General features: G+C 37.8%; 1 protein-coding gene across 1 annotated transcript in view; it reads left to right on the top strand.

Annotated features, from left to right (window-relative positions):
• SCP2 (sterol carrier protein 2) overlaps positions 1-25,986 on the top strand; it is a 98,177-nt gene that overhangs the window by 30,692 nt on the left and 41,499 nt on the right. The window contains exons 7-11 of the mRNA XM_028106904.2: positions 3,615-3,678; positions 9,638-9,724; positions 11,058-11,208; positions 12,599-12,746; positions 16,801-16,908. Coding sequence (XP_027962705.1) covers positions 3,615-3,678; positions 9,638-9,724; positions 11,058-11,208; positions 12,599-12,746; positions 16,801-16,908 — 558 coding nt within the window. The remainder of the gene's footprint in view (positions 1-3,614; positions 3,679-9,637; positions 9,725-11,057; positions 11,209-12,598; positions 12,747-16,800; positions 16,909-25,986) is intronic.

The raw sequence follows: 25,986 nt of genomic DNA, 5'->3' as shown, positions 1-25,986 counted from the left end.
GTTATTTTTTTTAAAGATTTATTTATTTATTTGAGAGAGCAACAGAGTGCATAAGCATGAGCAGGGGGCGGGGCAGAGGAAGAGGGAGAGAATCTCAAGCAGACTCCCCACTGAGTGGTGAGCCTGTCTTGGGGCTCGATCCCAAGACTCTGAGATCACGACCTGAGCTGAAACCGAGTCAGATGCTCAACCAGCTGAGCCACCCAGGTGCCCCTCTCTTGTTATTTCTTATTTTTGTGTATTCCTGCTTTCCTTTTAAATTACTAGTAGTTTGTCTATTTGTTAAATTTTTCAAAATAACAGGATCTTGATTATGTCTGCTCTTTTTATTCTTTACCAAATTAATTTCTGCTTTTATCTTCTTTGTGCTTTCTTTTAGTTTACTTCAGTTGTTGTTCTAGTTTTTGAGTTGGAAATTTAATACATTTTCTTTCTTTTTAATGACAACTTTATTGAGATATAATTCACATGCCGTAAAAGTCACTCTTTTAAAGTGTACAATTCAGTGATTTTTACTATATTCAGAGTTGTGCGACCATTGCCACTACCTAATTTCAGAACATTTTCATCACCCCAAAGGGAAACCCCATACCCATTAGCGGTCCTCTCCATTACCCTCTCCTCTCAGGCATTTGGCAACCACTGTCTGCTTTCTGTTTTTATGGATTTGCATATTCTGAACATTTCATTTAAACGGAATCATAATATGTCGCCTTTTGTGACTGGATTCTTTCACTTAGTATAGTGTTTTCACTGTTCATTCATGCAATCATAATATGTCGCCTTTTGTGACTGGATTCTTTCACTTAGTATAGTGTTTTCACTGTTCATTCATGCGTAGCATGTATTAGAACATTATTCCTCTTCATTGCTGAATAATATTACATTTTATCATTCTTTCTGTGTTCAGTGCTATGTATTTTCCTGTTTACTGCTTTAAACTTATCATATTGATTGTGATATGAGGTGTTTTCAGTATCATTTTTCACAGAAGTTTTATAATTTCCATTCTCATTTCCTTAAAAAAATTTTTTTTACCTAAGAGTTGTTTCATGGAAATATTTTTTAAATTTCTAGATGTACTTTTATCTTGTTTTATTTCATTTCATTTTATTTTACTTTATTTTATTTATTTATTTAGAGAGAGACAGCATGTGTGCACACATGTATGAGTGGTGGGGGTGGGGAGGGGCAGAGGGAGGTGGGGAGAGAGAATCTTAAGCAGGCTCCATGCCCAACTTGGAGCCCGATGTGAGGCTCAATATCAGAATGCTGAGATCATGACCTCAGCCAAAATCAAGTCAGATGCTTAACCAACTGAGCCAGCCAGGTGCCTCTTAATTTTTTGAATTTATTAATAATTTTTAGTTTTTTATTGCATTGTGATTTGGGGTGATTCCTGGTTCTATGGCTCCCTCTTACGTCAGTGTAGTAATGTCTTATATCTGTAGTGGAGTTTTTCTGAAAGATGGGTTGTGTGTCCTCTGATTTCTCTCTCTCTCTTTTTTGTCTTGCAGGACCCTAAAGATTTCCCCTTTTGCTTCTTTCCTCTTTCACTATCCAGCTACCAAAGGACACCTTTCCCTTTCTTTTTGCCGCCTTTTTTTCTCCCAGAGCTGTGCTTTTCAGAGATTACCACCTTGAATCTGCTGTACTTTTCAAACCCTTTCTGCAGTCATGCTTTGATGTGTAGTAATGTTGTTCAGTATTTTCACATTTGTGGGGGAGTCTTTCTCTTCCCAGTCGTAGTTTTGTTTTTTAATTTTATTTTATTTTTAAGGATTTTATTTATTTATTTTTGAGAGAGAGAAAGAGCGAGCACGAGTGGGGGGAGGGGCAGAGGGAGAGGCAGACTCCCCATTGAGCAGGGAGCCTGATGCAAGACTCAGTCCCAGGACCCTGGGATCATGACCTGAGCCGAGGGTAGACACGTAACTGACTGAGCCACCCAGTTGTCCCCCTTTAATCCCCTTTTAGACATAACACACATGTAATAATAATAAAGGCTCTGAATGTCTTGCTATAAAGAAATGTGTTTAACTTTGTTTAACCCAGTATTATCTAAACTTATTTGACAGAAGAACCTTCATTTTTAAATTTTTATTTAATTTTTCTTTTTTTAAAAGATTTTATTTATTTGTCAGAGAGAGAGAGAACACAAGCAGGGGGAGCTGCAGGCAGAAGGAGAAGCAGGCTCCCTGCTGAGCAGGGAGCCCCATATGGAACTTGAGCAGGGAGCCCCATACGGAGCTCGATCCCAGGACCCTGGGATCATGACCTGAGCCGAAGGCAGATGCCTAACCGACTGAGCCACCCAGGTGTCCCCCCTTGTTTTTTAGTAACATCAAAGTGCTCCCCCAAACAAAAGAAAAACCAAAACCCACACTATAGTATTTCCTTACCTTGTCCCAAAAGATGTCCTAAGAATTTCAATTTTCTTGCTGATATACTGATACTGTGTTTCGTCTGATCTACCAGTCAAACCAATCAAAAAAAGATATAAATCTACTATGGCTTGTTCTTACTGAATCCATATTGGCTGCCTCCTGATCATCACTCTTATTGGTATGAGATCACTAATATGGACTCTACTTTCTTCAAGATTTGCTGAATTATATGTATGTCATTTCTGCTCTGAAGATCATCCTCCTGACAGAGAAGATAAAGATGAAGCAGAAATGGGAACTCTTCATTTTCCTGTGCCATGCATTAACATAACATTATCAGCTCCTATCAGTTTACTTTACTCTGTCCTTGGCCTTTCTGGCTCTAAAGCAGGATTCAGAACATATCTTATGCTGCTTTGTCTTTTTAAAAGTAGTAAAAAAAGGGGGTGGGCGCTTGGGTGTCTCAGTTGGTTAAGCATCTGCCTTCGGCTCAGGTCATGAACCTGAGGTCTTGGGATGGAGCTCCGGGTTGGGCACCCTGCACAGCAGGGAGTCTGCTTTTCCCTCTCCCTCAGACCCTCCTCCCTGCTTGCAGTCTTGCTCTCTCTCTTGCTTGCGCTCTCTCTCTCAATTGAATAAATACAAAATCTTTAAAAAAAAAGTAGTAAAAATTTTTTTCATATTTTACTTTCTTAACGTATGCTTTTGTTTTCCTGACACTAATCTTTAAGCTTTCTGTTAAGGAATTTAAAAACATACATATTTCTTGTTATGCTGTAACTTTTCTGAAGACCCTTTTGCCTTATCATAAGGAAGGAGAAGGATCAGGTCCTGGAGGGTGTGAGTTGTAAAATTCACTTAGTCTAGGGGCATTGGGATGCTTTGGCAGACTCCTTGAAAAATTTCTGGCAGTGCTTTCCTCCCTTATATCCACTGTTAATCCCAGGCTATATTTTCTGTTTTTTGAAATTGGACTCTAGTTATACTAGGTAGAATTGGCCAGTTTGAACTGTCTTCATGTCATATGCTTATTAGTGGATTCAATTATACTCAAGTTTAATTAAAGAAGTATTTATGTGAGGGATCAGTGTTGAAGTTGTCAGTACTGATAATGTGTACCAGGGAAAAGGTAGAAATATTTGGCAGGACATTGAGTACCATTGCAACGTTTGTTAATAAGTAATAGGAAGGCATTGACCCACTAATAGATGTTTGGTTTCTCTACAGGAACAAAAGTTGAACAGTTTGCAAAAATTGGATGGAAAAATCATAAACATTCAGTTAATAACCCGTAAGTATTTCAGAAATATGAAATAGTGAAAATCTGGGTTATCCTGCTATGTAATATGTAACTTTACACTTGAAAGGTGAATGCAAGACCTCAAAGATATTAACTAGAATGTTTTATTGTCTTTCAGAAAAAGGCTTGTGCCCACATAAACTTTTGACTACAGTTTTAGTTTTGGGTCAGTTTGTATTTAGGATGCCATTTACGTTTACAAAAGAGTGTGAATGGTTGTTAAAGATGTAATTGGTCATACATTGCAACCGCAGTATTGAAATTTATTGTGATAATTTTAGTTGAAAATAACCAGTGACCATTTTAAACCATTCCTTAAAACTTTTCTTAAAGTGTTCATAAAATACCTATTAGTAGCCATTTTAATTACTTTCTATTAAATTATTTGTATTACTTTAGTAATGTGTTTTAGTTATGTCAGTGTCATTAACTCTTATTCTGGTAGAATAATATGATTATTATATCCTAAATGATCTGAAGTAAAATTACATCCTGTGTATTACAGATCATTCATCTTTGAATCCCTCGTGCCTACTGCAATGCTGGGCTTATAGCATGTACTTAATGGTTGCTGAATAAAATTGGTTCACTGGCAATTGAATTAATCTCTACAAAAGCAATACCACTAGGCAAGAAGAGAGTAATAGCTAGCTTTCTTAAATGCCAACTGTGTGCCACTGTGCTAGGTATTTTTATGTACATTTTGATTTAATCCTCTCAAGGACCCTATAAGGTAGATATTTTTATTCTCATTTTATAGATAAGGAAAATGAGGTTTACAGAAACGAAGCAACTTGCACAGGATCATTCTAAGTAGTGGTAAAATAATATTTATATTTCCTCTTACTAGATTGTAAACTCCTTGAGGACCAGAGCCATTTCTTCCTGATCTTAATGCTTAGCAGAGATCTTGGAACATGATAGGTGCTCAGTAAATTGTTTCTGAACTATTAAACAAATTTTGTCATATTTACTAATGTAAAACCATGACAAGGAATATTTTATACCACAAATGGATCGTTACCACATATTTCTAATATTTCATGCTACTGCTAGTTCTCCTGATTCTCCTAATTTTAAATTGATGTTTAAGTTCAGGGCATACTTAATTAACAAGTAATATCTAATCCTATGCCCTAGATCAAAGGATATTTTATGAAAGATGTAAGGGTATTGCAAAAGCTTTAGTGAATTTTCATTGCTTATATGATAAAATACAAATTCCTTCATATGAGATAAGATTGTTATAATTTGGCCCACTCTACTTTGCCAGTCTTACTTCCTGCCACTTTCTGGCTATTCCCAATCTCTAGCCTCACCAGACTACTTTTTTTCCCCCAAGTATAGTATATAATACTCACTTTTGTGTTTTTTCTCAGGCTGTTAGCTCTCCCTGGAATATCCTTTTGCCTTTCTTTTGTTTGGTGAATATCTACTTACCCATCAATCCCCAACCCAAATGTCATTTCTTCTCTTAATATCTTTTTTTTTTAAAGATTTATTTACTTATTAGAGAAAGAGAAAACAAGTACAGGAAGGGGTGGAAGGAGAGGGAGAAACTTTAGCAGACTCCTTGCTGAGCTCAGAGCCCAATGCAGGGCTTGATCCCATGACCCTGAGATCATGACCTGAGCTGAAACCAAGAGTTGGATGCTCAACTGACTGCCACCCAGGGGCCTCCTCTTAACATCTTCTTAAAGCTTCCTGGGCATAATTTTTTTTCCTCATGAGCTTCATTGCAGTATCTGTATACCTCTATTATAACACATCACACTATCATACTTAGTTATTTATAAGTCTTTCTTCTTTGATGATGATGGTCCTTGAGCAGAGATTCTGTTTCATCCTTGGATCTTTACTATCTTACATGGTATTGGAACATAGTATATGTTCAATAAAACTTTGCTGTTACCAAATAGTAGAGTTTGGATGAGTAGTCTTAAGTCCATAAAGATGGTCTAAAGCTGAATTCTTTGTCCTCAGAACTTGGAAAACCATTAAAAGTCCTTGTGATTTCCTTGGGGTGCCTGGGTGGCTCAGTTGTTAAGCGTCTGCCTTCGGCTCAGGTCATGATCCCAGGGTCCTGGGATCGAGCCCCACATCAGGCTCCCTGCTCTGCGGGAAGGCTCCCTCTCCCTCTCCCACTCCCCCTGCTTGTGTTCCCTCTTTCTCTGTCAAATAAATAAATAAAATATTAAAAAAAAATCCTTGTGATTTCTTGAATAGTAAGGAACTGTACCACCATATTGAGGAATTGACAGCATTGCAATTTCTTGGCTTTGAGGCTCCAAGGAGTAGTTTTTTTTTTTCTTTAAGGATTTTATTTATTTGAGAGCGAGAGAGTGAGAGAGAGAAAGCATGACAGGGGGAAGGGTCAGAGGGAGAAGCAGACTCCCTGCCAAGCCGGGACCCCAATGCAGGACTTGATCCTGGGACTCCGGGATCATGACCCGAGCCAAAGGCAGACGCTTAGTGGACTGAGCCACCCAGGTGCCCCCAAGGAGTAGTTCTTAACTTTCCCTTGAGAATCAAATCTTCTAAGTCTTTCTCTTACTTACCACACTGCCTAAATAGGCATCATTTATCCACTCATTATGGCATTCTTCTAAAGGAATTTTATTCACTCAACAGCTATGTATTCAGTAGCCTACTATGTGCAAGACAGTTCTTTAGCTACTAGTGATATAGCAGTGAACAAGACAGTTAAGTTCCTTGCCCCCATGAATCTTCTATTTCATATTATAAGTTCTCAATTATGTTGAATAGGCAAATGTTGTTTCTGGATGTCAGTTTCATCATATAAAACTCTTTGAAACAGCCAAGAATAGCCTTCTAGGTTTTGCTCAGAAATTTCAGATGCCAACTTTTTGCACTAGGTTCTGCTTGGTTAGGAAAGAAAGAGAATCCTGTGTTTGCTGACCAGTCATTATAGATACCCTGTTACATATTTCTAAGAAGGTTGAATTACAAAAGTATTCTCAAATGTTTTCTCACAAATTACTTAGATGCTTCACAAGTGCCTCAGAGTCAACATGTCCATGCAGAATTTATCCTTTCCCCTCAACCCTGTTTTTCTTTCAGGATTCTCCATGAATGACATCAATATATACCTAATTATAGAAAACTAGAAGTCATTCTTTTTTTTTTTTTTAAATATAGGCTCCACACCCAGTGTGGAGCCCAATGTGGAGTGTGGAGCCCAGTGCAGGGTGTGGAGCCCAGCTTGGGGCTTGAACTCATGACCCAGACATCAGGACTTGAACTGAGATCAAGAGTTGGATGCTTAACAGACTGAGCCACCCAGGCACCCCAATTAGAAGTCAGTCTGAACTCTGCCTTCTTCCTCAGTGTCCTGTGACTTGCAGATGAGTTGAGGATGAACAGAAGCCTAGTGATTCTGCCTCCTTACTGTCTCTTGAAATCATCCCTTCTCTCCATCTTTTACTTTCAATTCCCTACTTTAGGCCCTTATCATTTCTTGCCTTTATTATTGCCCTAATCTCTTGGTTTAGTTGCTTTTGGTAATGCCCTTTACCATCCCTGTTCCATATCCTAGCCTTCTTGTTTAAATACAAGTCTAGGGGTGCCTGAGTGGCTCAGTCAGTTAAGCATCTGCCTTTGGCTCAGGTCATGATCCCAGGGTCCTGGGATCAAATCCTGCATCGGGTTCTCTGCTCACAGGGAGTCTGCTTCTCCCTCTCCCTCTGCCCCTCCCCTCCACTTGTGCTCTCTGTTGTGCACTCTCTCTCTCTATCTCAAATAAATAAATAAAATCTTTAAAAATAAATAAATAAAAGTCTGATTGTCATACCACAGCTTAATATCCTTTAGTAGTTTCTCATTGTTTTTAGTATAAATTGTAAATACCATATACTGGCCTTTCATGATCTGATCTTTGTTTATTTCTCTTATTCTATCTTTTTCACCTTGAGTCCACATTTCCTCCCAAACTTCACACCCTAGCTTCAGTGACCTACTTTAACTCAAGAGGCTTTGTGTGTACTGATCTTTTTGCCAGGAATTCTCAATCTCCTACTTTCTCTTACTTGCTAACCCCAGAGAGGAAGCTCCCTTTGGTATCTGGGTCTGATGCCCATCCTGTGTGCTCCCATGGAACCCTGTATAACATTTCTTTTTTTAAATATTTTATTTATTTATGTATTGGAGAGAGAGAGAGAGGGCATGTGTGCACGCATGTGTGAGCATGTGGGAAGGGCAGAGGGAGAGGGAAAGGGAGAGAATCTCAAGCAAATGCCATGCTGAGTGCACAGCCTGACATGGGGCATGATCTCATGACCCTGAGATCATGACCTGAGCCAAAACCAAGAGTCACATGCTTAACTGACTGAGCCACCGAGGTGCCCCCCTGTATAACATCTCTGTCGTCTTATTTATCATCTTATATTTGTTTGCCACAGATTCAGACTGAATTCCTTGAGGGTAAGAACCCATGGGACATACCCATGTCCCACGAGCCTAGCACAGGATCTGGCACAAATTAGGTGTTTTTCAAAGTTGGTGATGGTCAAAGCTAACTTTAGAAGCAAAGGTACAGATGCTAGTATACAGATCTAAGTTACATGGGCTTTATTTCTAAACATTTGAATTGCTTATTAATTTCCATACCAGTTGAAATTTGCTTTTAGAATCTCCTTTGTGGTGTCTGCTGTTTCTGCTATTTGTGCCAGAGCAGTTTCTGAAACCATCTGATTTTATTTTTTAAAATATTTTATTTATTTATTTGAGAGGGAGAGATAGAGATAGAGATAGAGAGAGCATGAGAGGGATGGAGGGGCAGAGGGAGAAGGAGAGGCAGACTCCCTGCTGAGCAGGAGCCTGACATGGGGCTGAATCCCAGGACCCTGGGATAATGACCTGAGCTGAAGGCAGATGCTTAACCGACTGAGCCACCCAGGCACCCTTGTTTTGCTTTTAAGGAACTAGTATTTAATAATTCTCCAGGGGAAAAAAAATGATACCCTATTTTAACCCCCAACTGATCTGACACCTACTAGGTGTACTGCGATTCAATTCTGTCACTAACCACTCGAGTTGATGCAGACCCCCTGAATTAAGGACTTAGTCCTCCACAAGACTGCCCTCACTTAAGATGGCAGCCACAAGTAGGGTCCCCAGGCCACCTGTACTTCTGACCAACTGACTGTAAATTCAGGGGTTTCCATGATCACTCACGTTTGATAATTCACTAGAGTTACTTGCAGAACTCAGGAAAGTGTTATACTTATGATTACAGTATTATTATAAAGGATACAACTCAGGAACAGCCAAATAAAGAGGCACATGGGGTAATGTCTGAGAGAATTCCTAAAGCTGAGTTTCTGTATCCTCTTCCCATGGAGTCAGGACACATCATTCTCCTGATACATGAAGGTACTCACCAACCAGGAAGCTCCAGCAAGCTTCAGTGTCCAGAGTTTTTAGTTGGGGCTTTATTATGCAGGCATACTTGATTAAATCATTGGCCACATGACTGAACTCAATCTCCAGCCCTCTCCCTTATCCTCAGCAGTCAAAGTGGTTCAAGAGTCCGAATCCTGTATTCACATGGTTGGTATTTATGGATGACCAGCCCCTTGCCTTCCCTCCCCCCCTCCCCAGTTAACAAGGGGCCCACTATGAGTCACCCTATTAGCATAACAAAGACACTGCTATAACTCAGAAAATTGCAAGGGTTTCAGAAGCTCCATGCTAGGAACCCAGGACAAAGATTAGACAAATTTTTTATTATATAGCATCTGGTATTTTGGAGATTAGATTTTTAAAAACTTCAATTCAAACAACTTATATTAAAGGTTGAAACCTCATAAAAGCCTGTCTTTTGGTTGTAAAAACAATATTTACATATTATTCTCTGACTTTTGGATCAGAATATTTTCAACAAAATTGTTACTGCTACCTCATATTCTGTAACTACTTATTTTGTACTTAGGTATTCCCAGTTCCAACAGGAATACAGTTTAGACGAAGTGATGACATCTCGAAAAGTTTTTGATTATTTGACTGTCTTACAATGTTGGTAAGAAAACCACATTTTAATATTTATTTATTCATTTATTTTTTAAAAAAGATTTATTTATTTATTTGGGGGGGGGAGGGAGATTGCAGAGAGAGAGAATCTTCAAGCAGGCTCCCTGCTGAGTGTGGAGCCCAGTGTGGGGCTGGTCCCATGACCCATGAAATCATGACCTGAGCTGAAACCAAGAGTCGGATGCTCAACTGACTGAGCCACCCAGGTGCCCCCACATTTTAATATTTAATAGAGAAAAATAATTGCTCCCTCCCCCCCGCCTTAGGTAAACCTTAGGCTTTGTGTCTGGGTAAATCTGTATCTGTATCTGCTTCTGCAGCACTCCTGCTAATGTGTCCTCCCTCTGGAGGGAGGACCTGTACTTCTCATTCATATCTAGAGACAGACTGTCTTTTCTCCTGGGAAATTCTGTATTTTATTTCCTTCTTTCATGAGTTCTACCTACTTTTTAAAAATTGTATTTTATTCATGTAAATGTGGCTTAGGAGGCCAGTGGAGTCCAGAGTTTCTCCCTTAAGCATTTTGTTTTCTCTGCTCTATGCTTCTACCTTAGGAAGTGTTACTCCATTATAGTAACTAAGAGTAAATGTGAAACAAGAAAAATGAAAAACAAGAGAAAATAGCTCTAATAATGGTAATCGTTGCATCTTGAAAATTGCTCGACAATATCTGTCTCCTGGAAGATACTGGCTAGGATGCAAGTGAACAAACGGGGTCAGCTTTTATCTGTTGCAATATGAAGGTCTGCCCATTTATAAATCCAGCTGAACTCAGAGAAGGCTTTTTGTGTCTGCCACTTTCCTTTACAGCTTGCTATAAGGAAAAGAGCTATTTTGAGGAGATCACCAGAGTCTTAACTAACCACTTTCTGGTTTGGACTTTCTGGTATCTTGTATCCCATCTTTTCCCAGTTTTCAAAAGGATTCCATGACTGGTTATTTGGGAAACAGCAAAGCAGGAGCTAATCAGGCCTATAGTGGAATTTTTATTGTACTAGGATAGGAATAACCTTGTGGACTCCTCAGAAGTCACTATAAGATGCCTTATGCATGGGCAGAGGCTAATCCAGGATTCTTTGCAATGAGAACTTTTTGGGAGAGACTCTTAGAGACCAAGCAATGACTGGTAGTATTTAAGTTCTGATAGAGGTTCAGTCCTCAAGTGGGAAGCATGTATAATTTTTAACTGTAGATTGCACAATGAAGACAGTGCAATGACTAGCAAACATCCTGTTTTTCTTTCCACATAGAAAGAACTCCTAGTCTATAATCCTAGGATAGAGGTAGCCTGGGTGTAAATAATTGTTTTTACCTCCTCTTAGTCCCACTTCAGATGGTGCTGCAGCGGCAGTTTTGGCTAGTGAAGTATTTGTACGGAAGTATGGCCTGGAATCGAAAGCTGTGGAAATTTTGGCACAAGAGATGGTAACTGATTTGCCAAGCTCATTTGAAGACAAAAGCATTATTAAAATGGTATGTCTGAGATTCTTTTTTTTTAAATTAAGTTCAGGTAGCCAACATATAGGGTATGAGATTCTATTTTATCAATTGAGGGATTTCTGTTTAAAAATTTTTAGGTGAAATCATGTTGTCATTCGCTCTAGAAGTTATTTACTTGAAAAAAAATCAGTCCAGAAAATTTAATATTATAACACATCCTTAAGAATCTGTTAAGGGAAAAAAACTGATGAGAACATAATGCTGCTTGTGATAGAGCCACGCATGCATTTTTAACTAACTAAACGTGCTATTTTGGTGGGCTTTTTTCTTTTTGAGTTGACTGGATATGCCCAGAGCTCCTTTCTTACACAGCTGAGGGAAAAACAAGGATATTTTCAGGGAACTTTCTTGACCCTTAGCACTTTAAAAATGCTGATTAAAGATTGAGTAAATATGGAGGAAGTTAAAAAAATGAGAATTCAGACCTAGAGTTAGTTGAATATTTGAATATACACACATACATATTAAAGAAATGCAAAGGTGCATATATACGCACATATATAACAATCAAAAGGTAATTAGAGTTTACAAAATGATATTGCAACAATGCTTTGAATTTGAAAATGTCTCTATAACTTGCCAAGATCACAAAGCTGGGATGTGGCTGAGGTAGAACATCTCAGGTTTTCTTTTTTTTTTTTTTAAAGATTTTATTTATTTATTTGAGAGAGAGAGAATGAGAGATAGAGAGCACGAGAGGGAAGAGGGTCAGAGGGAGAAGCAGACTCCCCGCTGAGCAGGGAGCCCGATGTGGGACTTGATCCGAGGACTCCAGGATCATGACCTGAGCCGAAGGCAGTTGCTCAACCGACTGAGCCACCCAGGCACCCGTGTCTCAGGTTTTCTGAGTACAGTACATTTACACCACAATTTTATTCCTTGGAGAAAAGTTGACTTGTTATTATCTGAGGTCAAAGGGGTGTTAAGAGCAAGGATTTGGAAAAATGGTATCCTATATTGTTTTTTTAAATGAAGATTGTTTATTTTCATGTAGAAATTTTTAGTGTATCTGAGTCATAATGATCTATTGATGTATCTCTTCCAACCTATTTACCACAACAACGTATTGTAGTTTGATAAGAGTTTTTATAACTGCACAAGATATGGCCCGAGGAATTTTAAGTCCTTTTTATATATCTTATTTAAAATTCTGTTCTTTATAGTATAGAATTTAATATGTATATTCTCCATTCTGAATATTCTTTTATTTTGACTTTCTGTGTAATATAGAATCAACTGAGATTTCAATATGTGCATTCAGTTTTCAGCTATTAAAGGTTATACATATTAATCTCTTATGAATCTTATATAAAAGTCCCAGTTTTGATGCCCTTAATTTATTTATATGTGGTTTTGGTTTTAGGTTGGCTTTGATATGAGTAAAGAAGCTGCCAGAAAGTGTTATGAGAAATCTGGCCTGAGACCAAATGATATTAATGTTATAGAACTTCATGATTGCTTTTCTGTCAATGAACTCCTTACTTATGAAGCCCTGGGACTCTGTCCAGAAGGTAATATCTTTGGTGAGATGCAGATTAACTTAGTAAATTTCACTGAGGAAATTTCATTTTTGCCATTAAAAAGAGGAATTCACTAATTGCTTTTACCTCCATGTTGGCTCTGCCATATTGTGCAAAATGAATGTAAGCTATCTTGATACTAGACTTTTTAGAACATGTAGTCTTGGACAATACCAACACTGAGATAACAGATTATACAAATAATTTGTATTGTGTAAACCAGGGGTACTTATTATGAACCATTAAGTAAAAAAAAAAAAAGGATAAAAATTACATATGTAATTCCAAATATTTCATATTGTGTTTGAATAAATACTTGCAGAAAGGAAAATGGAAAAACTGGTTGTTAAGATCTGGAGGATTTTTTTTTTCTTTTCATTTCCAAAGTGGTTGTATTATTTTTCATTAATATCAATAGTGTATGAGAGTTTTAGTTGCTTCACATCCTCACCAATAGTTTTAAACATTTCAGCCACTGAAAAGAGTATTGTGTGTCCTGCAGCAATCAGATAAGAAAAAGAAATAAAAGACATCCAGATTGGTAAGGAAGAAGTAAAATTGTCACTATTTGCAAATGACATGATACTATATATAGAATACTCTAAAGACTCCACTAAAGAAAAACTATTAGAACTGATAAATGAATTCAGGAAAGTTGCAGGATACAAAATTAATATACAGAAATCTGTTGCATTTCTATACCCTAATAATGAAGTAGCAGAAATAGAAATTAAGGAAACAATTCCATTTACATTATACCAAAAAGAATAAAATACCTAGGAATAAATTTAACCAAGGAGATGAAAGTGTTTTATACTCTGAAAACTCTAAGACATAGATGAAAGAAATTGAAGATGATACAAACAACTGAAGAGATATACCATGCTCATGGATTGGAAGAATTAATATTGTCAAAATATTCATACTACCTGAAGAAATCTATAGATCCAATGCAATCCTTATCAAAATACCAATAGTGTTTTTCACAGAACTAGAACAGATATTCCTAAAATTTGTATAAAGATTCCAAATAGCTAAAACAGTCTTGAGAAAGAAGAACAAAGCTGGAGGTATCACAGTCTCAGATTTCAAGATATACTACAAAGTTATAGTAATCAAAGCAGTATGGTATTGGCAGAAAAATAGGCACATAGATCACTGAACAGGAGAGCCCAGAAATAAACTCACACTTGTATGGTCAATTAATCTACAACAAAGGAGGCAAGACTATATAATGGGAAAAGACAGTTTCTTAGATAAGTAGTGCTGGGAAAACTGAACCACTGTCTTATACCATACACAGAAATAAACTCAAAATGGATTAAAGACCTAAAGTTGAGACCTGAAACCATAAATCTTTTAAAAGAAAACAAAGGCAGTAATCTCTTGGACACATTAGCCTTAGCAGTATTTTTATGGATATTTCTCCTCAGGGAAGAGAAACAAAAGCAACAATAAACTATTGAGACTACACCACAATTAAGCAAAGGGTCCATCAACAAAACAAAATGGCAACTTCTGGATGGGAGAAGATATTTGCAAATGATATATCTGATAAGGGGTTAAATATCCAAAATATATAAAGAGCTTATACAACTCAACATCAAAACCCCCAAATAATCCAATTGAAAAATGAGCAGAGGACCTGAATAAACATTTTTCCAAAGAAAACATGCAGATGGCCAACAGACACATAAAAAGATGCTGAACATCAGTAATCATCAGGGAAATGCAAATTAAAATCACAATTAGTCAAAATAGCAAATATCAAAAAGATAAAAAATAAGTGTTGGTAAGAATGTAGAGAAAAGGGAACACTCATGCACTTTTGATAGGAATGTAAATTGTCTGTGTCTCTATCACATAAATAAAATCTTAAAAAAAAAGTATCAGTCATAAAAAATTCTGTGATTAGTGTGCTTCAGTTTACCAATGGAGAAACTTTTTGTGTTTTTTTGGTTTGTTTTGTTTTTTTAAAAGATTTTATTTAGCGTGCCTGGGTGGCTCAGTTGGTTGGGCGGCTGCCTTCGGCTTGGGTCATGATCCCAGAGTTCCGGGATCGAGTCCCATGTCAGGCTCCCTGCTCAGTGGAGAGCCTGCTTCTCCCTCTCCCTCTGCCTGCCTCTCTGCCTACTTGTGCTCTCTCTGTCAAATAAATAAATAAAATCTTTAAAAAAAAAGATTTTATTTATTTGACAGAGAGAGACACAGTGAGAGAGGGAACACAAGCAGGGGGAGTAGGAGAGGGAGAAGCAGGCTTCCTGCAGAGCAGGGAGCCCGACGTGGGGCTCAGATCCCAGAACCCTGGGATCACGACCTGAGCCGAAGGCAGATGCTCAACTACTGAGCCACCCAGGTGCCCCAACTCTTTGGTTTTTAAAGGCAATAAAATATTTGGTTAAGAACACAGGCTATGGAGCCAGGCTACCTGATAATTAATCCTAGATCAATGCCCTGCTGTTGCCTTGGGCTGGTTACTTATCTATAAAATGAGAATGATACTACCTACTTCTCAGGGTTAAGAATTAAATTATGTAAATATACGGAAAATAATTAGAACAAGGCCTGACACAGAGTGAATACTTAAAAGTTATTAGCCACCTGTAACAGCACCACAACCACCTTTATCATCTTTCTTTGGAGATTCCACTTCATTATATGGATAGAAGAATATTTTATATAATGCATGCATTTTAATTTATTTCTTAACCACCTGGAAGAATCACCAGAGAATTGATAGGAATGTTGAAATCACCAAGCACATAATTTTCATTTTCTTTTAAGCTTACATTTATGGTTTAACAATATTTTCAGCCACTTCCTTTCATTTCATGTCCTCTGCCCTTACCCCACCCCCTACACTCTCCCCTCCATTTACTAAGAATGTTTATATAACAGTGCAATTGAAAATGAAAATGGGGGCACATGGGTGGTTCAGATGGTTAAGCATCTGCCTTTGGCTCAGGTCATGAACCCAGGGTCCTGGGAATGAGGTGACCCCCACCCCCCGCCCTGTATCCATAGGGCTCCCTGCTCAGTGGGGAGTCTGCTTCTCCCTCTGCCTCTCTGCCCCTCCCCCCTTGTGCTCTTTCTCAAGTAAATAAATAAAATCTTTTTAAAAAATGGAAATGAATATATTGGGCAATAAATGAATATATTGGGCAATACAAGCTGATATAATTATTTTAGTTATAGTATTGTATCCAGTTTCATTCTTTAGGTATCTGAATCTCTGTTACAGTTGTAGCAATTTTGGAAGCCAGAGAGTTCTTAGGAACTAATAAGAGCTCTGTTTCATGCATGAAATTTTCTGAAAATATAAACCTTTATTACTCAATATTTTTTATGTAACTTTTTTCTTTTTCAGAGAGAGAGCATGAGCAAGGGGGGAGGGGCTGGAGAAGAGGGAGAGAGAGAATCTTAAGCAAGTTCCATGCCCAGTATAGAGCCTGATGTCGGCTCCATCTCACAACCCTGAGATCATGACATGAGCTGAAATCAAGAGTCAGCTGCTTAACCCACCGAGCCACCCAGGCACCCCTATCATGTAACTTTTAGAAGTGCTTATATCAATTTAATGTTTGGGCTATTAAGAAATGTTTGCTATAAGAAAATCTTGGCTATATTGAAATTAAAAAACAAAACAAAACATATCATTTGGTCCAATGTGGTTTTTTTTTTTAAGTGGGCTCCATGCCCAGTGTGGAGCCCAATGTGGGGCTTGAACTCACAACCCTGAGATCAAGACCTGAGCTGAGATCAAAAGTCAGACACTTGGGGCACCTGGGTGGCTCAGTTGGTTAAGCGACTGCCTTTGGCTCAGGTCATGATACTGGAGTCCTGGGATCGAGTCCCACATCAGGCTCTCTGCTCAGCAGGGAATCTGCTTCTCTCTCTGACCCTCCCCCCTCTCATGTGCGCTCTCTCTCATTCTCTCTCTCAAATTAAAAAAAAAAAAAAGACTCAGACGCTTAACTGAGCCACCCAGGCGCCCCTGGTCCAATGTTATTTTTAACATTCATAAATATTATTTTTCCTTCTTTAGGACAAGGTGGAAGACTGGTTGATAGAGGAGATAATACTTATGGAGGAAAGTGGGTCATAAATCCTAGTGGTGGATTGATTTCAAAGGGACATCCACTGGGAGCTACAGGTAATACTACACACAGATTTCCTAAATTTTTGTTATCATTTTTGACATAAATATGAATGGTTTAGCCATTGATTTGAATGAAAGATTGTATTTACTGAACCTGGTAGCCAGTGCTTTAAGTGATTGTTTAGTCGTAGTATTTTTAATTTTCCTTTAAGTGTAGTGTACTTCAGTAATAACTGATGAGAATTTGAATTAGTTGAAACTCTAAATTCAACAGTATGTATATTTTTAAAGTTTTATTATTTTCAAATAGGTATACAATCTAACTTAAAATGTTTCCAAATAGAGATCTTGCTAGACCTGCTGAATAAGAATAATTTGAAATGAGCACATTATTTGTATATAGTTGTATATGTCGTTGGTATTACATGGAAATTTTTTTCTCTTGAGAGAGCTGGACTAAAAGTTATGAAATAAGAATTTTAGGGGCGCCTGGGTGGCTCATTCATTAAGCGTCTGCCTTCGGCTCAGGTCATGGTCCCAGGGTCCTGGGATCGAGCCCCGCGTCAGGCTCCCTGCTTGGCGGGAAGCCTGCTTCTCCCTCTCCCATTCCCCCTGCTTGTGTTCCTTCTCTTGCTGTGTCTCTCTCTGTCAGATAAATAAATAAAATCTTAAAAAAAAAAAAAGGAAGAAGAAGAAGAATTTTACTGTGGCTCTACTGATGACTGGCCGTGTGACTATTTTGATTAATTAGTCAATTAATCACTTTAACTTTTAGTTTCCTTATTTGTAAAATGAAATTGTACAAAGAAGTTTATAAAATAATTTAGCACTAAAATCTGGGATTTATTGTTATGAAGATAGGTGAGCTTTGTATTTTTTTCATACTGTCTTATATATTAATTAATAAAAAAAATTTTTTTTAAAGATTTTAGGGGCACCTGGGTGGCTCAGACGGTTAAGCGTCTGCCTTCGGCTCAGGTCATGATCCCAGGGTCCTGGGATTGAGCCCCCGATCAGGCTCCATGCTCAGCGGGAAGCCTGCTTCTCCCTCTCCCACTCCCCTGCTTGTGTTCCCTCTCTCATTGTGTCTCTCTCTGTCAAATAAATAAATAAAATCTTAAAAAAAAAAGATTTTATTTGAGAGAGCGAGAGATCAGGAGAGAGAGTGAGAGATTGGGAGAGAGAGAGAAGGCTTGAGCGAGCAGGGGGAGGGGCAGAGGGAGAAGCAGATGTCCTGCTGAGCAGGGAGCCCAATGTGGGACTCAATCCCAGCACCCTGGGATCATGACCTGAGCTAAAGGCAGATGCTTAATCAACAGAGCCACCCAGTAACCCTAATTAATTAAAATTTTTATAAATTATTGTAAATTCCAAAATAAAGAAGTTAGAATGAACAGTGTATTCATTACAGCAATTAACTTCAGTTTGTTTCTGTTTATGACTGAAATTTGGTAAGTTTATAACCTGGTAGAGAAAATAGATGTGTGTAGATAAAGAGTAAGAGATAGGTAGACAGGTATGCACACATAGATAGTTGCAGTACAATGTGCTACTTTGCTGTTTATTTTGTCTTGTTTGTTCTTTGGGTCTTTTCTCTTTTTCATACTATCTTTTTATTAATTGGGTATTTTATAGTATTTTTTCTCTCTTCTGTTGAATTATTTCTTTTTCTTATTTTTTAGTGGCTGCTCTAGGATGTACAACATGCATCTTTAAATTAACCACAGTCAACCTTCAATTAATGTTATGCTATTTCACATGTGATGTAAGGGGTTTTTACAACAGCATATATCCATGCACTTCTGAATATATTGTAAACCCCACAGTATACTATTGTTATTATTTCTCTAAACAATCTAATATATTTCAAAGTAATCTGAAAATGAGGGGGATGAGAATATCATTGGGAGTGATGGAATAACAACACCTGACAAATACTCTCCTTTATAAAAGTTGTAAGAACACTTGTAAAAATTGTCAAGATCAAGTTTTTACAGAACTTTGGAAATTAACCAAAGACTTACAACAATCTGGGGGAACATTTTTAAAAACAAACAGGTGAATCTCCGTAAGAATACTAAGCTTTATGGCATTTTACCTTGCTCTAATACCACTCCCCCTTTCCCATGGTAGACTTAAAAACAAGAACCTGCAATCCTCCTAGCCAGCACTGGAGGAGTCAAAATGGAATTGGAGCTCTTTCAAAGCCCCATTCTCAGAGAATTGTCATTATTTGATCTGTCTGGCAGTTCCCTGGTAAACCATTCTTAAAAGCCTTGTCTTTATGTAACCTGACAGAGAACTTGCGCCAGTGCAAACAATATTTTCTTCAGAGTCATTTGCTAAGAACAATTAGCAACAACTGGCTTAACAATATAGCTGCCTGAGGTGCTGTTAACAATTGGGGCAAACAGCCCAACCAAAAAACTTAAAAGAAAAAGCTGAGGAATGAAATGTTTATAGGGGTCTTTGAAAAGATCTGACATATCCCTGGGAATCTAGAACACCAAGTATATACATAAGGCTGTGTGTATGTTCGAGGCTGTCCGCATGTTCAGAAAAGACCTGAGAAGGTCCTAAACTTTATCTCTGGCTAACCTTGGGGCTCTGTACAAGCAGGAAGTAGAGGCTAAGGTGAAGTTGTAAACTGCCTAGCTGAGAGCCCCAACACACAGACAGAGCCTCAGCAAAGACTGAGAGACTTACTAGTTCCAGACATTTAAGAAAATCTCTGTCCAGCCATTAGCTAACCACTAAGCTAACGCAGAAGAAAATTTAGTGATCAATTGTGACAAAGAATACAGACTTTACAGAATTAGTTTGGTAATGCCACTAGGTCAACAACAACAACAAACTCTGGGAAAGGGGAAGAATCTGATTTCTAGAGTTGCCACATTATATTATTTAAAATACCCAGTTTTCAAAAAAGAAAAACTATGAGCCATACAAAGAAACAAGAAAGTATGGCCCATACACAGGGGGAGGAGAGTAGTCAATAGAAATTGAGGTAGCTCAAACATTGGATTTACTAGACAAAGACAATCATCTACTTAAGTATGTTCAAAGAATTAAAGGAAACTATATATAAAGAACTAAAGGAAAATATCACAATATATTACCAAATAGAGAATATCAGCTACTAGGTAGAAATGATAGAAAAGAACCAAATAAATTCTGGCATTGAGAATTATAGTAACTGGAATGAAAAATGCACTAGAGGGGCTCAACACCAAATTTGAGCAGGCAGAAGAAAAAATCAGTAAACTTTAAGGTAGGTCAGTTGAAATTATCCAGGCTGAGGAACAGAAGAAAAAAAAAAAAAAAGAATGAAGAAAAATGAACAGAGCCTCAGAGACCTGTGGGACCCCAGCAACTCTAACAACATACACATAATAATGGCCCCAGAAGGAGAGGAATGAAAGGGACAAAGAGAATATTTGAAGAAATAATTACTAATAACTCCCCAAACTTGAGGAAAAAAACTTTTATATGCATGTCCAAGAAGTTCAACAAACTTCAAGTAGGAATATCTCAAAGGAGTTTATACTTAGACACATCATAATCAAACTGTTGGGAGCAAAATGCAGAATATTGAAAACAACAACAGAGAAAATTCATCCTGTAGAAGCATTCCTCAGTAAGGCTTAACAGCTGATTTCTTTTCAGAAACCATTGAGGCAGTGTGATGAAAGAAAGTGCTAAGCGAGAATTCTATGTTCAGTGAAACACCCTTTAAAAATGAAGGAGAGGGCGCCTGGGTGGTTCAGTTGGTTAAGTGACTGCATTGGGCTCAGGTAATGATCCTGGAGTCCCAGGATCGGGTCCTGCATGGGGCTCCCTGCTCGGTGGGGAGTCTGCTTCTCCCTCTCACCCTCCCCCCTCTCATGCTCTCTTTCCCTTCATTCTCTCTCTCTCAAATAAATAAATAAAAATCTTAAAAAATAAAAAATAAGGGTGCCTGGGTGGCTCAGTCGTTAAGCGTCTGCTTTCGGCTCAGGTCATGGTCCCGGGGTCCTGGGATCGAGCCCTGCATGGGGCTCCCTGCTCAGCGGGAAGCCTGCTTCTCCCTCTCCCACTCTCCCTGCTTGTATTCCCTCTCTCGCTGCTCTCTCTCTCTTTCTCAAATAAATAAATAAAATCTTTAAAAAATAAAATAAAAAATAGAAATGAAGGAGAGGGGTGCCTGGGTTGCTCGGTCATTAAGCCTCTGCCTTCAGCTGGGGTCATGATCCCAGGGTCCGGGGATTGAGCCGTGCAACAGGCTCCCTGCTCAGTGGGAAGCCTGCTTCTCCCTCTCCCACTTTCCCTGCTTGTGTTCCCTCTCTCACTGTCTCTCTCCCTCTGTCAAATAAATAATAAAAAAATTTTTTTTAAAAATGAAGGAGAGGGGCGCCTGGGTGGCTCAGTCGTTAAGCGTCTGCCTTCGGCTCAGGTCATGATCCCAGGATCCTGGGATCGAGCGCAGGGAGCCTGCTTCTCCCTCTCCCACTCCCCCTGCTTGTGTTCCCTCTCTAGCTGTGTTTCTCTCTGTCAAATAAATAAATAAAAACCTTTAAAAAAAATGAAGGAGAAATGAAGACATTCCCAGATAAAAATTGAGAGAAGTTACCTATACGAAATACTTTATAAAGAGAGTCATTCAAACTGAAATGAAAGAGCTCTAGACAGTGGAATAAAGGGCATATGAAGAAATAAAGAGCATTGATAAATGTAACTATATTGGTAAATATAAAGAACACTATAAATGCATTTTTCTTTGTCATGTTTCTCCCCTCCTATCCAACTGCATGATCAGCAATAATCTGAGTCAATAGGTATACAATGCATAAAGATATAATTTGTATGACAGTAACAACACAAAGGAAGGTAGAGGGGAAAAAGCTCATCTTTTTTTGTATACTATTGAAATTAAGTTAGTATTAATCCAAACTAGGTTGCTATAAATTGTTAATTATAATCCCTAGAGCAACCGCTAAAAAATAACTTTAAAATATAAAGATATATAGTGAAAAAATATATAGTAAAATGACAAAGAATGAAAATGGTACACTAGAAAATACACACAAGAAGTAAATAATGGAGAAATAGAGGGGTTAAAAAACACTACCTCAAAAACTAATGATGTACTATATGGTGACTAACATAACATAATAAAAATAAATAAAATAAAATATACAAAGAACTCTTAAAACTAAACAATAAGAAAATGAACAGTATGGTTAAAAATTGGTCAAAAGACCCAGACAACTCACCAAAGATGATGATATACAATGGCAAATATGCATATGGAAAGATCTTCAACATCATATGTCACTAAGGAATTGCAAATTAAAACCACAGGATACCTCTACATATATATTAGAATCTCCAAAATCCAAAATGGTGACAATACCAAATGTTGGCAAGTTTTTGCAAAGTGAAACATGATGAGCACTGGCTAATGTATAGAATTGCTGAATCACTATATAGTACACCTGAAACTAATATAACACTGTATGTTAATTATACTGGAATTAAAATTTAAAAACTTAATAAAAAAGAAATGAATCATCCCCTTACCATACAATTCAGTGGGCTTAGTGATTTACAAATCAGTGGGCTCAGCTCTGGGAGAGCCGGGCGAGTTATAGGAAACTGTGTCCCAGCCCTTAAAGATATAGCACAACATATAGCCCCATGGAGATACAGTATAAAAGCAGCAGTTTGAAAAACACCTGGGGTATACAGGAAGGAGATTTGTTTACTAATTTCAGAGCCTGTGCTAAAGGGTCAGCGTTCTTTGGGAGACTTCTCTAGAACAAAAGAGTTGGCAGATGGCATTTCCCTCCCCTGCTCCCTGCCCCCATCAAGCCTAAACACGTGGACATCTGTGGGAACCAGCGCACTGCCAACACTCTCCACCTAGCTTGCTAACAGTAGACCTAGTCTCCACAGATCTGTCCCCTCCAACCTGGAGGAGATGTAGCTGACTTTCCTAACACATAGAAACAGACACAGAGTTAAACAAAATAAGGAGAAAGGAATATGTCCCAAATGAAAGAACAAGACAAAATCACAGCAAGAGAGCTAAACAAAACAGAGATAACTAATATGCCTGATAGAGATTTAAAAGTAATGGTCATAAAAATACTCACTGGACTTGAGAAAAGAGTGGAAGACTTCAGTGAGACCCTCAACAGAGATAAAAAAAATAAAAAAGAAACAATCAGAGATAAAGAACTCAAAAGCTGAAATTAAAAATACACTAAATGGAATAAATAGATTAAGATTTATTTATTTAAGGGAAGGAGAGAGAGCTCAGGGGGTGGGGAGGGCCAGGGTAAGAGTGAGAGAGAGTCTTTTAAGCAGACTCCATGCTGAGCGCAAAGCCTGAGATGGGGCTTGATCTCACAACCCTGAGATCACGACCTGAGCCAAAACCAAGAGTTGGACCCTTAACCAACTGTATCACTCAGGTGCCCTGAGAATAAACTTACCTTAATGAGCCCTGAGTAATGTGTAGAATTGTTGAATCACTGTATTGTACACCTCTAACTAATATAACACTATATGTTAACTATACTGGAATTAAAATTTAGAAGAAGACCAAAAAAAAAAAAAAGAGTTGCAGTTTACATTAGAGATAGTGATTTAAGTTTTTTCAGACAGGTTTCTCACTCTCATATAAAAAACTTTTCATCAGGAGATGAATATGGCATTTCAGGTTGTTTTTATTGACACATAACTTTTTTCTCCTCTGAAGGAACATATTTTTATTATAATTAACTTGTTTGCCATCCTGAGATATTTTTGTTCTGCCATTCACTGAAACATTCAGAAATCATTCTTTGTAGTTACAATACGATTTTTCATGTCCATATTCTTTCTTAAAATTGAGGTGTAATTTTCACATAATAAAATACACAGTTCTCACAAAACACAGTTTTTTATAGCAGCATTATTTATAATAGCCAAAAAGGTGAAAACAACCGAGATGTCTGTCATCAGGCAATATACATGTGGTATATTCATACAATGGAATATTCTTAGGCCATAAAAGAAATGAAGTACTGACAGATGCTACAACATAGATGAAACTTGACTTCCCTCAAACATCTTCCCCATTCTCCAAACCTTTCTCCCTCAGGCAGGCTAAGACTGATCCAAATTTTTCTTGTATCAGTAGCTCATCCTTTGTTATTGCTAAATAGTATTCCTTATACCACTTTGTTTATCCATTCTCCTGTTGATGGACATTTGAGGTCTTTCTTGTTTGAGGCCATTATGAATAAGGATGCTATGAAACTTTTTGTACAAGTCTATTTGTGGACATACCTTTTGCATTTCTCTTGGGTTAATAACTCAGTGAAATGGCTCAATCAGAGGGCAGATATATGTTTAACTTTATAAGAAGCTGCCAAATAGTTCTCCAAAGGTTTGTCATAAGGTTTTTAATATTATAGCAGGATGACAAATTTTAACATTTAACATGTCTTTCTCTTCCTTCTTACCCTTAGTTCTATTCCTCAGAGTCAACCTCTTTTACTATTTTTTGGGGGTATTTTCCCCAAAATTGTTATGCTTTAACAAATGCATATTTATATGTGTGGTTATACAATCTTTCTTTTTTTTTGTTATGAAGTATAGTTGACACATAATGTTACATTACTTTCAGGTGTACTACATAGTGATTGGACAGTCTGTACACTGTGCTATGCTTTCCACAAGTGTAGCTACCATCTGTCACCATACAACTTTATTACAATACCATTGACTATATTCCCCATGCTGTATCTTTTATCCCAATGACTTATTCATTCCATAACTGGAAGCCTGTCTCCCATTCTCCTTCACCCATTTAGCCCATCTCCTCATGCCCTCCCTCTGGCTCCATCAGTTTGTTCTCTGTATATATAGGTCTGTTTCTGCTTTTTGTTTGTTCATTTGTTTTGTTTTTTAGATTCCATACATAAGTGGAATCATATGGTATTTGCCTTTCTCTGTCTGACTTATTTCACTTAGCATAATACCTTCTAGGTATTGTTGTTGCAAGTGGCAAGATCTCATCCTGTTTTATGGCTGAGTAATATTCCGTTGTGTATATATACCTCATCTTCTTTCTCCATCTGTGGATAGACACGTGTTGCTTCCATATCTTGGCTACAGACAACCTTTTGTGTTTTTTTTTTAAAGATTTTATTTATTTGACAGAGAGAGAGACAGTGAGAAAGTGAACACAAGCAGGGGGAGTGGGAGCGGGAGAAGCAGGCTCTCCACCAAGCAGGGAGCCCAACGCGGGGCTCGATCCCAGGACCCTGGGATCATGACCTGAGCCGAAGACAGTCACCTAACGACTGAGCCACCCAGGCGCCCCATATATAACTTTTCTATATGTATGTGTCATATATGTATATTTACCACATTGTAGACAGCGTTCTTTACTTACATCTTAAAAATCCTTTTATATTACCACTTAGAGATATTGTTTATTCTTTTTTAATGCCTGCACAGTATTCTCATTATAAGAAATTTACCTAACCATACCTAGCAGACATGTATGTGGTAACAGTTTTGCTATTATAAACAATGCTGCAATAAGCATCCTCATGTCTTTGCATACTTTTGCTTGTATACTCAAGATAAATTCAAAAGAATGGACTCACTATGTCAAAGGATAGTATATCTTTAAAAATTGGTAGACATTGCCAAATTTTTTTCAAAAAAGACAATGTATATTCCCAACAATAGAGTATGAGAGTACTTTTTAAGAAAAATAGTATAATATTTTATTAGTCAAATTAGTAAGGTTTTTTTTTTTAGATTTTATTTGTTTATTTGAGAGAGGGAGAGAGAGCTTGATCATGAGCGGGGGAGGGGAAAGGAGATGGAGAAGACGACTCCCCGCTGAGCAGGAAGCCTAATGAAGGGCTCCATCCCAGGACCCTGAGATTGTGATCTGGGCTGAAGGCAGACAGTTAACTGACTGAGCCACTTAGGCACCCCAAGAGTACTTCTCTTTTAATAATATTGTCAACATTAGATTCTTTTATCAAATGTAAACAATTTTGTCAGCCTTGGCCAGGTCATCTACTTCTTTCCCCTGGCACTGAAAAGCTAACCTAAAACACCACAGGAAGATAGAATTTACTCAAC

The sequence above is a fragment of the Eumetopias jubatus genome, unplaced genomic scaffold, assembly GCF_037043125.1.
Source record: "Eumetopias jubatus isolate StellerSeaLion01/CBP00866 unplaced genomic scaffold, mEumJub1_p1.0 scaffold_4, whole genome shotgun sequence".
NCBI lineage: Eukaryota > Metazoa > Chordata > Mammalia > Carnivora > Otariidae > Eumetopias > Eumetopias jubatus.
The sequence above is the reverse complement of the archived record's forward strand: the minus strand, read 5'-3'. Positions and strand labels throughout refer to the sequence as shown.